At 45.1% G+C, this 15,794-nt stretch overlaps 1 protein-coding gene across 1 annotated transcript; it reads left to right on the top strand.

Moving 5' to 3' along the window:
• On the top strand, positions 1-15,473 carry Glod5 (glyoxalase domain containing 5). Its single transcript, XM_021154082.1, has 4 exons — positions 1-69; positions 3,192-3,329; positions 13,784-13,939; positions 15,169-15,473. The coding sequence occupies exons 1-4, from the start codon at positions 43-45 to the stop codon at positions 15,292-15,294; spliced, it is 447 nt and encodes a 148-aa protein (XP_021009741.1). The 5' UTR covers positions 1-42; the 3' UTR covers positions 15,295-15,473.
• Positions 15,474-15,794: the final 321 nt, after the last annotated feature.

The raw sequence follows: 15,794 nt of genomic DNA, 5'->3' as shown, positions 1-15,794 counted from the left end.
GCCTCAGCCCCAACCTACCTGCCTTCCAGTCTACCAGGAAGGATGTGCGATCCAACATCTGAGAGTCAGGTAAGGGTGGGCCGTGGAGGCTTTGGGGCATGAGTATTGACCACGCTGAGGGTACCCAACCTGGGACTGCTGACTTGCTTTCCTTCTCAGGGACACCCTTTGTGGCTTTAGCTTCCCTGGGCTTTTCTTAAAGATAACCGAGGGCAGCAGAAGCCCTGCTTGGGCTTGTGGAGGGCTCAGGTTTAAGGGTTGCCCCCTCTTTCTGGGTGGTTCATTGGGGAGACAGTTCAGCTTCAGACATGTAGAGACACCCAAAGGTGGTTCCTGGAGAATGCCCATGAGGCACTCAGGACAGAGTTGTGCCAGAAGGGCCCCGAGAAACAATGACCTTGAAGCTGGTCAAAAGACTCAGAGGCCCTGAAAGGCTGGAGGGAACCTTTAAGAGGACTCTAGAGCAGACCAAAGGGGGGAGGCCGTGCTGTCCAGGGCACTGACTACTCAGAGAAATGGATGAGCTTATTTTCTAGACCCTCAGCACTGCAGGTGCCCCGAAAGCAGCACTTCGGGGAACCATGCAGATAGATATGCAGATTGCAAAAGTAAAAATAAAAAATAAAAAATCCTAGCTGGGTGTGGTGGTGCACTCCTTTAATCCCAGCACTCAGGAGGCAGAGGCAGGCAGATTTCTGAGTTCGAGGCCAGCCTTGTCTACAAAGTGAGTTCCAGGACAGCCAGGGCTATACAGAGAAACACTGTCTCGAAAAAAATAAAAAACAAAACAAAAAAATAAATAAAAATAAAATAATAAAATAAAATAAAATAAAAAATCCTGAAAGTCAGTGACCGGAGCTGGGAAATGAACATCTTTGCTTAAACCATTAAAATAAATAAGAGGGGAGAGATGAGCGCAGAGATGGAAAGAGAAAGCAAATGTACAATAAAGATCGGCTATGTTCAGGGCTGCTGCTTCAATCAAATTCAGAAAATACTAGTAATTTCTCTTTACACCATAGACACGGGGAGAAAAGCATAAAGTAGTTATATCAGGAACTAAACAGGGCGCTCATACAGATTCAACAAACATTAAAAGGTTCTGTTGAACTGTTGGACTATTTTTATTCATGCGGATGTTAGTGCAGCTGCCTATAGAAGCCAGAAGAGGGCACCAAATCCCGTGGAGTCGGGGACTACAAGCCTTTGTAAGCTGCCTAGCATGAGTACTAGGAATCAAATTCTGGTCCTTTGGGAAAGCTGTGAACACGGAGCCCCAAATAGGATTGGAAAACCTAAAACAAAATATACAGCTTTCTCTTCCAGGGGCCTGAATGCCCCTTAGCTACTTCTTTGGTTAGTTGGTTAGTTAGTTGGTTGGTTTAGGGTTTGGGAAACTGAATGTTTCCCAAGTAGGTATCTGAATAGCTCACATGCACAGACATTTTTCCTTTAAAACAATTAATTTTGTGCCAGGCAGTGGTGTCACAGGCCTTTAATTCTAGCACTAGGAAGGCAGAGGTAGGTGGATCTCTGACTTTGAGGCCAGCCTGGTCTCCAAAGTCAGTGTGAACAGCCAGGACTGCACGGAGAAGTCCTGTCTCAAAAAAAAAAAAAAAAAAAAAAAAAAAAAAAACAGACAAACAAAACCCCCATTTTTTTATGCTATGTGTATGAGTATCTTGCCTGCATGAATACATGTGTACCATGTGTATGCAGTGATTGTAGGGGCCAGTACAGTTACAGACAGTTGTGGTCCAGCAATATACCCTCGTTCTGTAGTTTTACTTTGTTTTGGAGAAAAGTTCTCACCGCAGTGCTTAGTTGATCTTGAAACTCGTCATTCTCCTGCCTCAGCTTCCCAAGTGTTGAGATTACAGGGGCACAACAGCACACTCGGCTTCATTTTTTTTTTTTTTTCGAGACAGGGTTTCTCTGTATAGCTCTGGCTGTCCTGGAACTCACTTTGTAGACCAGGCTGGCCTCGAACTCAGAAATCCACCTGCCTCTGCCTCCGAGTGCTGGGATTAAAGGCGTGCGCCACCACGCCCGGCTCTTCCTTTTCTTGTGAGGTGCGTTTGGGTGTTTTGCCTGGATGTGTGTCTGTGCCTGGATTCCCTGGAACTGCAGATACAGAGATCTGTGCGCCACCATGTGGGCGCTGGGAAGTTGAACCCCAGTCCTTTTTGCAAGAGCAGTCAGAGCTCTCACCTCTGCATTGGCTCTCTAGCCCTACCCAGCCCACAGTTATAGCTGCAGATCAGAACAGGAGGGAGCTGGGGGTGGGGGTGGGTGCTCTGAATCTTGTCTTCACAAGAGATAAATTCCACTTTCCTAGTCTTCTCCTTTCTCTAGCAGGAGGAAAAGGAAGGGAAGCTCAGCCCCTGACTAGAACACTTTGTCACCTTCTCCCCAAACCCATCAGCCTGAGCCTGATACGCAGGAGGCAGGCCAGTTAGTTATTCTGTGGGCCTCTCTATTTCGCCGTCTGTAGGTTAATCCCACCGCTCCCAGTGCTGGAAAGTGCAAGCATTGTGGGAAGTTAAAGACATGTGCCACCATGCCTGGCCTTAAATATTTATTTTAATGTGATTATTTTATGAGAATGGGAGTGTGTCGGTGTGCCTCGTGTATGCAGTATCCTAAGCGGCCAGAAGAGGGGGGAAGATCCCCTGGAACTGGAGTTAGACCAGCTAGTTGGGAGCTGTCATGTGGCTGCTGGGAATCGAACCCTGGGTCCTCTGGAAGAGAAGCCAGTGCTCTTAACTCCTGAGCCATTTCTCCAGCCCCTATTTGTTTCCCCCCACTTTTTCTTAAAAAAGAGATTTTATTTAATGTATGTGAGTACACTATCGCTGACTTCAGACACACCAGAAGAGGGCATTGGATCCCATTATAGATGACTGTGAGCCACCATGTGGTTGCTGGGAATTGAACTCAGGACCTCTGGAACAGCAGTCAGTGCTCTTAACCACTGAGCCACCTCTCCAGCCCCTAGAGCAACAGCTTTACAGAGATTTTTCTTGAAGGAGTTTTCCCCTTGGAATAAGGATGAGGAGGATCACAGTGCTTGGGCAGGTGATGGAAACGGAGAAGAACACTTGGAAGTGTCTGGTGGCAATTTGGCTTTTCCGAGTTTTAAGGTTTGTTTGGTTGTTGTTGTTGTTGTTGTTGTTGTTTTTACATTTTAGTTATGGAGAAGCAGCAGCCAGATCCCTTCCCCAAGTCTTATCTGTAGACTTGACCACATTGTGATGACTGTAAAGAACATTGAAGACACCACCATGTTTTATTCCAAGATCCTGGGCATGGAGGTCACTACTTTCAAGGTAATCATGTCTCTATATTCAAAACTTCAAGTGCATAAAAGTGTGTGTGTGTGTGTGTGTGTTGTGTGTACATACATATATGTATAGCCGCTGCATCTGCAGGTGTAGACCAGAGCTCTGATTTAGCTAGACAGAAAGGCTAGGGAGCCCAAGGAGACTCCCGTCTCAGCCTTCCAGCACTGGGTTCAGAGTAGATGCTGCCGCACTGACTTTTTTACACAGGTTCTGGGAATCTGAACTCAGGTCCTCTTCCTGTGTTGCAAGCATTTTACTAACTAAGCCATCTCCCCAGCCTCCTCCATTAAAGTTTGATGACATTTTAAGGCAAAGGATATCACTCAGCCGATAGATTGCCTTATACACACAATGCCCTTGTTCATACCCCAGTACCCCGTAAACCAAGTATGCAGGTAACTGGAGAGATGGACACAAGAGAATGGAAAGTCCAAGGTCATCCTTGGCTATTTAGCAAGATCCAGACCAGCCTGGGATACAACATTGGCTATTTCTTTGTTACTTGATTGTTTTTTGAGACAGGGTTTTTTCTGGATAGCCCTGGCTATCCTTAAGTTCTGAGACCTCCTGCCTCAACCTCCTAATGCTGGGATTAAAGGCATTGTACAACTATTGCCTGGTGAGATACTGTCATAAAAATAATTTATAATACATACTATAAATCTAATTAAAGGGCTGTGGATTTATTGTTGTTGTTGCTTTGTGACAGTTTTTTTTTGTATATAGCCCTGGCTGTCCTAGAACTTACTTTGTAGTAGACCAGTCTGGCCTTGAACTCACAGAGATTTGTTACCCTATACCTCCCAAGTGGGGGGAATACTGGGTTGACTGTACCACCACTGCCTGGTCCTGAGGGGACTTTTTTTTTTTAACACAGGTGCTGTATTGAGTATTTGTGATTGATATTTGTCTAGCATGCATTAAATACTGAGCCTAGACCAAAATGTTTTATTTTATTTTATTTTATTTATAAACTCCAAGCCCCCAGACACAGGAAATAGTAGAGAAAAGGTAAAAGGATCAATGGAAGAGATTTCAAAATACAAACAAGCAGACATTTGGAGAGAGGGTCAAAGCACCAGAGAACTAAAGCGAGAGGTCTTGTTAGTTCAAGGTCTCTGGTCTAAAAAAAAAAAAAAAAAAGTACAAGAGAACTTTGCAGCCTTTATACACAAAGCGTTAACTATGTATTCAGCATATCAACATTCAGATATGCCCTGTGGGAATTGTAGAACATCACACTGAAAAAGTGAATCTTAAGAGTTGGCCAAGAGATTAAAAAGTGGCTCATCTACAAAAGAAAAAGAAAGATGCAAATGTTAGGGTTCTTGAGTCCCACCAGAGGCCAGGAAACAATAGAACTATACTTTTAAGATTCTGGGAAAGCACTCCTGCCCCGCCTCCAGTTCTGCCTCAGCATCTCTCCATGTGGTCCCTACTCCCAGAACAAAAGCAGTTCCCAGCCTTAATCAGAGAAGCCTCTCCCTCCAAAGAAAGGCGATGAATACATTCAGGCTTCCTAAAATGCAGAGTATAACAACAGTACTGAGCCCAGCCCTGCACAAGATATTCCACCACCACCCCCCCCGCACCCCCCATCCCCACCAGGCTTGGGAATATTGTGAGAAAGGGGATGGGAAATTTGCAAGAGCCTTCAGGGCTAGGAGATACCACTCTCTAGTTGCTATACAATTATTGCAAGTATTAACTCACAGTTGTAGTTACCTGGACTGGGCCCTTAGAGACTGGCACTATCAACAGGAAGTCAATGGAGGGGGAAGGGTTCATGGGGCCCTACCTGCTACTTCTGAGCTATTGGCTACTGATAGACTCTGGGGGGAAGGGACCATTGTCTTTAATTGTGTACCCCTGACTGAGCCCACCAGGCCCCAAATGGATAGCTCTAAACCCGAGATTATAGAGACATCCCTTGTTAATCTCAGTGGGGCACTAAACAAAGTAGTCATGAAAGTGAGAGAGAGATTTGTGAAGAGGAGGAGGTGTTGAAGGGGTGGCAGGGGTGGGGGTGAGAGTGGCTGCTATGCATTGTGAAGTAGAAATCACCTAAAAACAAATGTAATTAATTGAAAAATGATTGGGGTTGGGGGGAGGGGGAATCAACCTAAAATTCTATATTCAACTGAGCTGCAAATCCAAGGTAAGTATGGATTTGCTAAGTATCCGTAAGTATTGCTAGGTGGAAAGACCTGGGGAAAGTGCTCTGCGGAGCTGGGGGGGGGGGGGCTCAGTAGTAGTGCTTACTTAACCAGTGAGCAAGAGAATCTAAGGTTCATTGCCAGCTTCGAGATGAACAGAGGAAAGGAGGCATAAAGGCTGGCAAGGTGACCCAGCAGAGAAATGGACCTGCTGCTGAGTCTGAGGCTCTGGGGTCTATCCCAAAGGAGAAAAGCAACTCCCAGGACTTGTCTTCTGGCCTCCACACATGTGCCACGGTACACACACATGCATGGGCAGGCACACACTCAACATTAAATCAATAAATAGAAAGTAGGGAGCAGCAGAGTAACATAAAAACATCCTCTGCCCTGCCCCCTCCCAATAAGATCATAATTGAGCTAGATGGGAACAAGAAATACAAATATTGAAATAGAGTGGTTCCCAAGAAGAAAATCCCAGTTATCTAGAGTAAAGTCAATTAAGCATGGGATAAGGAACGGTTCCAGGTGGAAGGAAAAGGGGAGGTGTCCCCAGATTCCACACTGTCTTGAGAATATGGAACAGCTTCAAAAGTAGTAAATGCAAAGAGAAAAAATCCTTATAAAGATGCCCTGAGCCGGGCGTTGTGGCGCACGCCTTTAATCCCAGCACTCGGGAGGCAGAGGCAGGCGGATTTCTGAGTTCAAGGCCAGCCTGGTCTACAAAGTGAGCTCCAGGACAGCCAGAGCTATAAAGAGAAACCCTGTCTCGAAAAACCAAAAAAAAAAAAAAAAAAAAAAAGATGCCCTGAAGCAGATAGCAGTGATGTTTGCTATGTCGATATCATAGATTACAGTGTTAAAGAGAAGCAGGGCCTGGCAGGTTCTTCCACTGAGGTAGCCCACCAGCACACTCGACAATGGATAGTACCCATTCTGCTTTAAAGAAAACATCTATGCTACTTTTTGCAAGGACAGAAAAGAGAGGTAGAGAGTGAGACAGAGAGAGACAGACACAAAGAAACACAGAGACAGAAGATGTAGAAACAGAGAGACACACAAAGACAGAGAGAAAGGAGAGAGAGACAAAGACAGAGGAGAGAGGAAACCAAGCTATAACAAACATGGGGGGGGGGCCTGGAGAGATGGCTCAGTGGTTAAGAACTCTGACTGCTCTTCTGAAGGTCCTGAGTTCAATTCCTGGCAACCACATGGTGGCTCACAACCATCTGTAACGAGATCTGGCGCCCTCTTCTGGTGTGTCTGAAGACAGCTACAGTGTACTTACATATAATAAATAAATCTTAAAATAAAAAAAAAAAAAGAAAGAAACATGGGGGAGGGCTGGAGAGATGGCTCAGTGGTTAAGAGCACTGACTGCTTTTCTGAAGGTCCTGAGTTCAAATCCCAGCAACCACATGGTGGCTCACAACCATCCGTAATGAGATCTGACTCTTTCTTGTGGTGTGTCGGGAGACAGCTACAAGTATATTAACATGTAATAAATAAATAAATAAATATTTTTTTTAAAAAAGAAACATGGGGAAAAAATCTTATATATATCACTAAGTGAATGAAACCAATGTAAAAGAAGCTGCATATTGCCTGATTCCCATAATATAAGCAAGAAAAGACAAAATTATAAAAACAACAGAGGGAAATGAAGAGAGAAAGACTCAGCAATTTTCGGACCTTGACATTATTCAATGACAGTAATGGTGCAATGTGTCCTTAGAGAACCATGAAAGCGCACAGAATGTCCTCTGCCCCCTCAGGGATGAACTGTGACAGACACGATGGAATAATGTGTGCTTTATCAGCCAAGCTTGCAGGAATGGCAACGTGTATCTCAGTGCTGAGAGCGTGCGAACAGGGACCTCTGTGTAAATCTTGGCGTGGGAGAAAGATTGGCACCTTCTTCTGCTTTGCTGGGAATGTAGAACATCTCTAAAAATTAGCATATAAATTGAAAAGGGTCATGGAGTGGCAGACTGAAAATTTTCAATCTGAAGAGGACCCTCTCTCTGCAAGGAGGAGCATCACACAGGAGCAGGTTGGACAGCCTTCAGGTCCTCAAGGATCACACTGAGTAAAAGAAAGAACACCAAAGCCAGGCATGGTGGTGCACACCTTTAATCCCAGCACTGGGGAGGCAGAGGCAGGCAGATTTCTGAGTTTGAGGCCAGCCTGGTCTACAGAGTGAGTTCCAGGACAGCCAGGGCTACACAGAGAAACACTGTCTTGAAACCACCTCCCCCCCCCAAAAAAAAAGAAAGAAAGAAAGAAAGAAAGAAAGAAAGAAAGAAAGAACGAACAAGAGTTCAAATCCCCAGCACCCATACGAGAAGCCAGCACATGTGTATTAGTCCAGTGCTGTGGAGGACTGCTAGGATTTGCTGGCCACTAGCCTAGCTCAAAGTTCTGAGAGAGACTCTGTCTTAAGGGAATAAGCACAGACCAGCTGACCTCCTTGGCCCCTGTATACATACCTGTGTGCACACAAACACACACTAATATATAAAAGTAAAAGTATGAAAACAAATTAGCACATTTCTTTTGTTTTAAATAATTTATTTAATTTATTTGGTGGGGGGGATTGAGACCCAGTCTTTTTTTTTTTTTTTTTTTTTTTTTTTTTTATGTGTAGGGGTTCGAGACAGGGTTTCTCTGTATAGCCCTGGCTGTCCTGGAACTTACTCTGTAGGACAGGCTGGCATCAAACTCACAGAGATCCACCTGTCTCTGTTTCCTGAGGACTGGGATTAAAGGCATGCGCCACCATACTATATCTATATCTAGTATGTATAGTATGTATATGTATATGTGTGTGTATACATATACACACACACAAGTATAGGTCTATTTTTATTTTTTGTGTATGAGTGTTTCCCTGCATGTATGCATATCCATATGTGTGTGCACTGCCCACAGAGGTCAGAAGAAGTCATCGGATCCCTTAGAACTGGAGTTAGGATGGTAGTGAGCTACCATGTGGATTCTGGGACCTGAACTTGGGTCCTCTGCAAGAGCAACAAGTGCTCTTAACTTCTGAGCCAACTCACAGTCCCCCCACATCAGATTTCCTATTGAGCAACACCAGATTCTGGGAAGATAACAAACAAGGCATTTCCTCTGGAGAGCTGGGTTAAAAGTAGGCATCACCAAGCCTGGCCTGGAGTTCTGCATTTAATCAACCATTCAGGGTTGGAGAGACAGTTCAGTGGTAAGAGCATTTCTTGCTCTTGTAGAAGATGATCAGGGTTCAAGTCCCAACTCCCACATGATACTTCTCAGCTATCTGCAACTCCAGTTCCAGAGGAGTCTATGCCCTTCTCTTCTGGTCTCTGCAGTCACCATGCATGTATGTGGTGCACAGACATACATGCAGGTAAAACACCTGCACATAAATTAAAAAAAAATTTCAAAAATTAATACATGCAAAAATGGTTTTATCTGTTACTCACACAATGTTAGGTTAGACAGAGGTGGGCAAAAAATAGCTATTTGGGGGGCTAGAGATGGCCCAAGATAAAGTGTAATTTGACTCTGGACTTAGACCATTCTCCCCTCTCTATGGTGGTTGAAATTCTAATCATATGTTTGGCCCAAGGAATGGCACCATTATGAGGTGTGGCCTTTTTGGAATAGGTGTGTCAAGGTGGGTGTGGGCTTTAAGACCCTTACCGTAGCTGCCTGGAAGTCAGTCTTCCGCTAGTAGCCTCAGCTCCTCCTGTACCATGCCTGCCTGGGTGCTGCCATGTTCCTGCCTTGATGATAATGGACTGAACTTCTGAACATGTAAGCCAGCCCCAATTAAATATTGTCCTTATAAGAGTTTCCTTGGTCATGGTGTCTGTTCACAGCAGTGAAACCCTAAGACACTCAGAGATTAAGAGGCGTGGTGGCGCACGCCTTTAATCCCAGCACTCGGGAGGCAGGGGCAGGCGGATTTCTGAGTTCGAGGCCAGCCTGGTCTACAAAGTGAGTTCCAGGACAGCCAGGGCTACACAGAGAAACCCTGTCTCGGAANGTGCGCCACCACACCCGGCTTTCCTTCTTTCTTTTTGACAGTTTTGGGACTAGAATCCAGGGCGTTATGCATGCTAGGCAAATGCTACACTGCAGGGAAACACCACCAATTCTGAGATAGATATTTAATAAAAGCAACAGCCTTGACAGAACTATCCATTGGACCAAACTGTCCTTTGGGTGTAAAAGGACAATGTAGTCTTTTACTGACTGTGTGGATGTCGTATTCACTGCAGGAATGGAGAAGGAGATGGGGAAATTAGAAAAGAAATGCCCAGTGCTTAAAAGGAAGGTATGTAAATAAGACAAGATGATAGGGGTTATTTAGAAAAATAAGCCTATTTTATTCCTTAGCACCCTAAAAAATACACATGGAATCAAGCTATTTAAAAACTATAAAGAAGGGGATGGAGAGATGGCTCAGAGTTTAAGAGCACTGGCTGCTCTTCCAGAGGTCCTGAGTTCAATTCCCAGCATCCACATGGTGGCTCACAGCCATCTATGAGGGATCTGGTGCCCTCTTCAGGCAGGCAGATATATATGCAGCAGAGCACTCATACATTAAATTAAAAAAAAAAATTAAACTATAAAGAAGCCAACAGAGGATCTACAGACAGAGGATCTACAGTTAAGACAGACTAGCTGGGTGTGGTGGCTCATGCCTTTAATCCCAGCACTCAGGAGGCAGAGGCAGGTGGATTTCTGAGTTGGAGGCCAGCCTGGTCTACAGAGTGAGTTCCAGGACAGCCAGGGCTATACAGAGAAACCCTGTCTCGAACAAAACAAAACAAAACAAACAAACAAAAACCCAAAAAGACAGACTAGTACTGGGAGAGGGGATAGCAATACTATCGAGCGAAATGCTCCTCTGTCTTGGCCGAAAGAAGACAAATACGTGGCAGTGGTAAATGGAAAGATAGGGGCTAGAGCAATGGCTCAGTACGTAATAGCTACTCGGCCAGAGGACATTGTTCCGTTTCTAGCACTCACATGGCAGCTCACAATCATTTGTAACTCCAGTGTCAGGGAACTCAACATCCTCTTCTGACCTCCAGAAGTTCAGGCACACACTTGGTCCACACACATCCCTGGAGACAAAACACCTACACACTTAACATAAAAATAAATCCACCTTTTAAACTGGAAAAGTGGTGCCTCAGTTAGAGCCTGTATTTGGGGTGGGGGAGCTACCATGGGGTTAAATGAGACAGCTGCCTTTTTCTCTCAATTGAAGAAGCAGCCAGATGAAATGTGTCATTAGGAGGAAATGAATAAGCACAAAGTTCCAGCTCAGTGGGGGCAGGGAGGTTCCTAGAAGCCCCACCAGCAACCACCTCACTGCAGAAGGCAGTAATAAGGTCTCTAGGACACAATGGCCTCCTGGGGAGGAATGGGGGTGGTGTGGTGAGAGGTAATGAGTGAGCTTTGTTTGCTTGGTTTGGTTTGATTTTGTTTTGTTTTTGGGAGAAGGTCATTCTGTGCATCCCAAGGTGAAGTCTACCTTTCTATCCTCCTGCCTCACTGTCCTAAATGCTGGGGTCGATTATAGGTGTATCAGCAGCCTGGCTTGAGATGAACTTTTTAGAAAGCTTGGGGACGTACCGTTGGCTGTTGTTCTTACAAGAAAAAAAAATACGATAAAATAAAATGGTGAAGGAAGACATGTAGTGGGTTGAGGCACATCACTTGAACCCAAGAGTTTCAGGATAGTCTAGGCTACATAATGAGGTCCCAAAGAAATGAAAGGGACACAGAGACACAGAGACAGGAAGACAGGAAGGAGGGAGGGTGGGAAGAGGGAAGGAAGGAAGGTAGATTGGATAGACAAATTGCTTTCTCTGCCATGGGTAGGTTTTAATCATTTGATGTTATGGACACTTTAATAAGAAGCAAAACACAGGATGGCCTACCCCCTCTGTCTCAAATAAGCATGGTGATTGGCATACACTGGTAATACCAGCACTCAGGCAGAAAAATAACGAGTTTGATACCAGCCTGGGACTGTGCAGTAAGATGGGGTCTCAGGAAAGAAACAGAGAAGGAAAAAGAAAAAAATAGAAGCTGGGGTGCTAAACAGTTGGTACAGCAGTAAAAAAACTTGCTATTTTTCCAGCTGACCTAATTCCAATCTCAGCTCCCACATTGTTTTTGTTTTGTTTTGTTTTGTTTGTTTCCAAGACATGGTTTCTCTGTGTAGCCCTGGCTGTCCTGAAACTCACTCTGTAGACCAGGCAGGCCTCAAACTCACTGATCTGCCTGGCTTCTGCCTCCCGACTGCTGGGATTAAAGGTGTGCCTCCATGGCTGGCTTAAAATATATATATATTTGGTTGGTTGGTTTTTTTTTTCAAGATAGGGTTTCTCTGTATAAGCCCTGATTGTCTTGAAACTCATTTTTTAAAGATTTATTTATTTATTATATGTAAGTACACTGTAGCTGTCTTCAGACACTCCAGAAGAGGGCGCCAGATCTCGTTACGGATGGTTGTGAGCCACCATGTGGTTGCTGGGATTTGAACTCTGGACCTTCGGAAGAGCAGTCGGGTGCTCTTACCCACTGAGCCATCTCACCAGCCCAGAAACTCATTTTTTAAGAGATTTATTTATTATTATATCTAAGTACACTGTAGCTGTCTTCAGATGCACCACAAGAGGGCATCAAATCTTGTTATGGATGGTTGTGAGCCACCATGTGGTTGCTGGGATTTGAATTCAGGACCTTCAGAAGAGCAGTCGGTGCTCTTAACCACTGAGCCATCTCTCCAGCCCTGAAACTCATTTTATAGACCAGGCTGGTCTCGAACTTACAGATTGAAGACATGCACCAGCACTGCCCTCAGCACCGCATCTCCCAGTTCCCAGAGGCATTTCCTGTCTTCCTCTGGCCTGTGGGAGCTCTGCACACATGTATGTACATACATACAATCAGACATATGAACACATTAAATAAAAATAATAAATCTTTAAAAGCATTTAAAGCCGGGCTGTGGTGGAGCACGCCTTTAATCCCAGCACTCAGGAGGCAGAGGCAGGCGGATTTCTGAGTTTGAGGCCAGCCTGGTCTACAGAGTGAGTTCCAGGGCAGCCAGGGATACACAGAGAAACCCTGTCTCAAAAAAATAAAATTTAAAAGTGAAGCTGGACATTGTTATGAAACATAATACAGCGAGGGGAGGGTACCTTTGATGGGCCTGTGGCAAGGTGTACCCCTGAGAAAGTGTGTCATGCAACAGATCGGGTCTAAAAGAATTTTACTGGGAAAGGAAAGGGAATGGGAACCTGGAGAAGGGATAGAGGCAGACAACTGGACAGGTAGATAGACAGATGGGCAGGGAACAGAGAGAGAGCCATGCCAGGAGGGCAGAAAGAGGGGGCAGGGGCACAAAGAACAGGGAGGGAATACAGAGAGTGAACTGAGGTGGCTGGCGTTCTAAACCAGAGTATACCACAGCACACCGCTGGTGGCAGGTGATGATGGAAGCAATTGCTAGGTCCCTGAGAGCAGGCCAATGGAATTGCCTGGACTAACAGGCATGGCATGCATTTCTGTCATCTCAGTATATGGGGATTGGAAGCAAGAACATCAGGCTTTTAAGGCCAGTCTCTGATAGACAGGAAGTTTAAGGTTAGCCTGGATCACCTCAGACTTTGTGAGAAAATGGTGGTGGTGACTAAAGGCATTCAGCAGCAAGCTTGACTACCCACCTCCCTGAATTAGATCCCTGGAACCCACAAGGCCAAAGGAGCAAATGGATCCTGAAAGTTGTCCTCTGGCTTCTGCATATATGCCATAACACACAACATCCACCTTCACACAAATACGTGTAAAACAATTTTTTTTTTGAGACACAGTTGCACTATGTAGTCCTAGATGAACTGGAACCCTCTCTGTAGACCAGGCTGGCCTTGGATTCAGAGAGATCTGCTAGAGAGCTGGCTTAGATGTTGAAAAGCATTGGCTGCTCAATTATGAAGTTTGGGTGGAGTTCAGACCCTAGTATCCAGGTAAGAAGTCAGGCATTTCACAAACACGGTTACCTCCAGCCCTGGGGAATCTGATGCCTTCTTTTGGCCTCTGCATGTGCACACAGGCACGCACAGACTGACACAAACTAGTTGTTTTTAAACCGCAGTCTGTTAGATGGGGCAAGGGCTATTGCGTAGCAGCCCTTTCTCCTTTTCTGCACTGGGCAGGGTGACTTGACTTCACTCATCTTGGCACTTTACTTCTCCGTTGTTTTCTCTCCTAAAACAGGGAGACCGGAAAGCATTGTGTTTCGGAGACCAAAAATTTAACTTACACGAGGTAGGAAAGGAATTTGACCCCAAAGCAGCTCACCCTGTTCCAGGCTCCCTGGATGTTTGTTTGATCACAGAAGCACCCCTGGAGGAGGTGATTGAGCGCCTAAAGGTGAGCACAGCGCCATGCCTACTAAGCGAGCTACTGCGAATACTTTGGAGATAGAAGTATGACCCAAAGAGCCAGGTCTTCCTCAAACCTCAGACCTGACAGATCCCATGACATCCGCATCCCGCCTGCACACAATTATCTACTTGTTCTTTTGATGATGTCGCTTTCATGTAATCAGATTTTTTTTTGGGGGGGGAGGGTTTCGAGACAGGGTTTCTCTGCATAGCCCTGGCTATCCTGGAATTCACTTTGTAGACCAGGCTGGCCTTGAACTCAGAAATCTGCCTGCCTCTGCCTCCCGAGTGCTAGGATTAAAGGCATGCGCCACCATGCCCAGCTGTAATCAGATTTTAAAGGGAAACACAACTTGATGAACACCCATACACTTAGATTTATTTATTATATGTAAGTACACTGAAGCTGTCTTCAGACACTCCAGAAGAGGGCGTCAGATCTTGTTACAGATGGTTGTGAGCCACCATGTGGTTGCTGGAATTTGAACTCAGGACTTTCAGAAGAGCAGTCGGTGCTCTTAACCACTGAGCCATCTCTCCAGCCCCAGAATCATAGAGTTTTACATTCAATTTTTCACGTAAATTGGTATTGAATATATTTTATACACTTATCCACTACCAAAACTAAAACAACAAAAAATTCAATATCAAAGATATCAAAGAAATCACATATAATGTTCCTAACCACTGAGCCATCTCTCCAGTCCCTGTGTTTAAATTCTTGTTCACTAGCACTGCTGTTGCCCCCCCCCATTTTACAAACAAGGAAACTGAGTTTCATGGCAATCACACCTTCTTTACAAGGCCAGCCATCTGGATGTAGTGAGGTCGTCTGGGTCACTTCTGGGAATGAGTTCTTGGCTGTGGTCGTAGCATGTGTGAAGCCCTGAGTTCAAACTTTAGAACATGGGAGAAAGGAAGGAATGAGGAGGAGGTTTTTTGTTTTTGTTTTTTGTTTTGTTTTTGTTTTTGTTTTTGTTTTTTTTTTTGGTTTTTCAAGACAGGGTTTCTCTGTATAGCCCTGGCTGTCCTGGAACTCACTTTGTAGACCAGGCTGGCCTAGAACTCAAAAATTCACCTGCCTCTGCCTCCCAAGTGCTGGGATTAAAGGTGTGCGCCACCACTGCCCCGCTGATGAGCAGTTTTTAAAGAACTAAGTTTTGGTCTCACATATCTGTGACAATGACTTTTGTATTTTCTGTTGACTTCATTCAGGCTTTTGATGTCCCCATCGAAGAGGGCCCAGTATCCAGAACAGGAGCAAAGGGGCCTATTCTATCCATCTACTTCCGAGATCCTGACAGAAATCTCCTTGAGGTGTCCAGCTATGTCACTTCATGATTGACACTGGCCTTCCCCCATTGTGATCCACAAAATGTCATCTTACCTAATTTCCTACAAATCCCAGAGATCTCGAATAACTGAGAACTTGGGCAAAAGGGACCTAAGACAGGTTTATGGTGCAAACGTTTGTGTCTAGAAAGCCTCCATTCAAGTTACTCCAATAAACAAATCTCTCCATATGAGTTCCTCACTCTTGGCAGAGTCCTATGTCTGGGGGCTTGTCTAGAGCAAGAGTTCTCTGAGACTTTTGGAGGTCTGGGCTAGAGTTTGGTGTCTCTAGAGATTAAAGCAGGGTCATCCTTTTGAGAATCAAGGCCTTTGACAGATTTCTCCTTGCCAATAATCCCTCGTTCCTCTTCCCACTTTCAACCCAGTCATTTCTCTCCCTGCTTTCTGATGCTTCCTTCATCCCATGGATGTCACTGAACTTCAGGATCTCTACAGTTCCTATCAGACTATCCAGCTTCATACCAAACAATGCCACCTCCTTCCGGAGC

Source organism: Mus caroli, chromosome X (assembly GCF_900094665.2).
Source record: "Mus caroli chromosome X, CAROLI_EIJ_v1.1, whole genome shotgun sequence".
NCBI lineage: Eukaryota > Metazoa > Chordata > Mammalia > Rodentia > Muridae > Mus > Mus caroli.
This window is presented reverse-complemented; position numbering and strand designations above follow the sequence as displayed.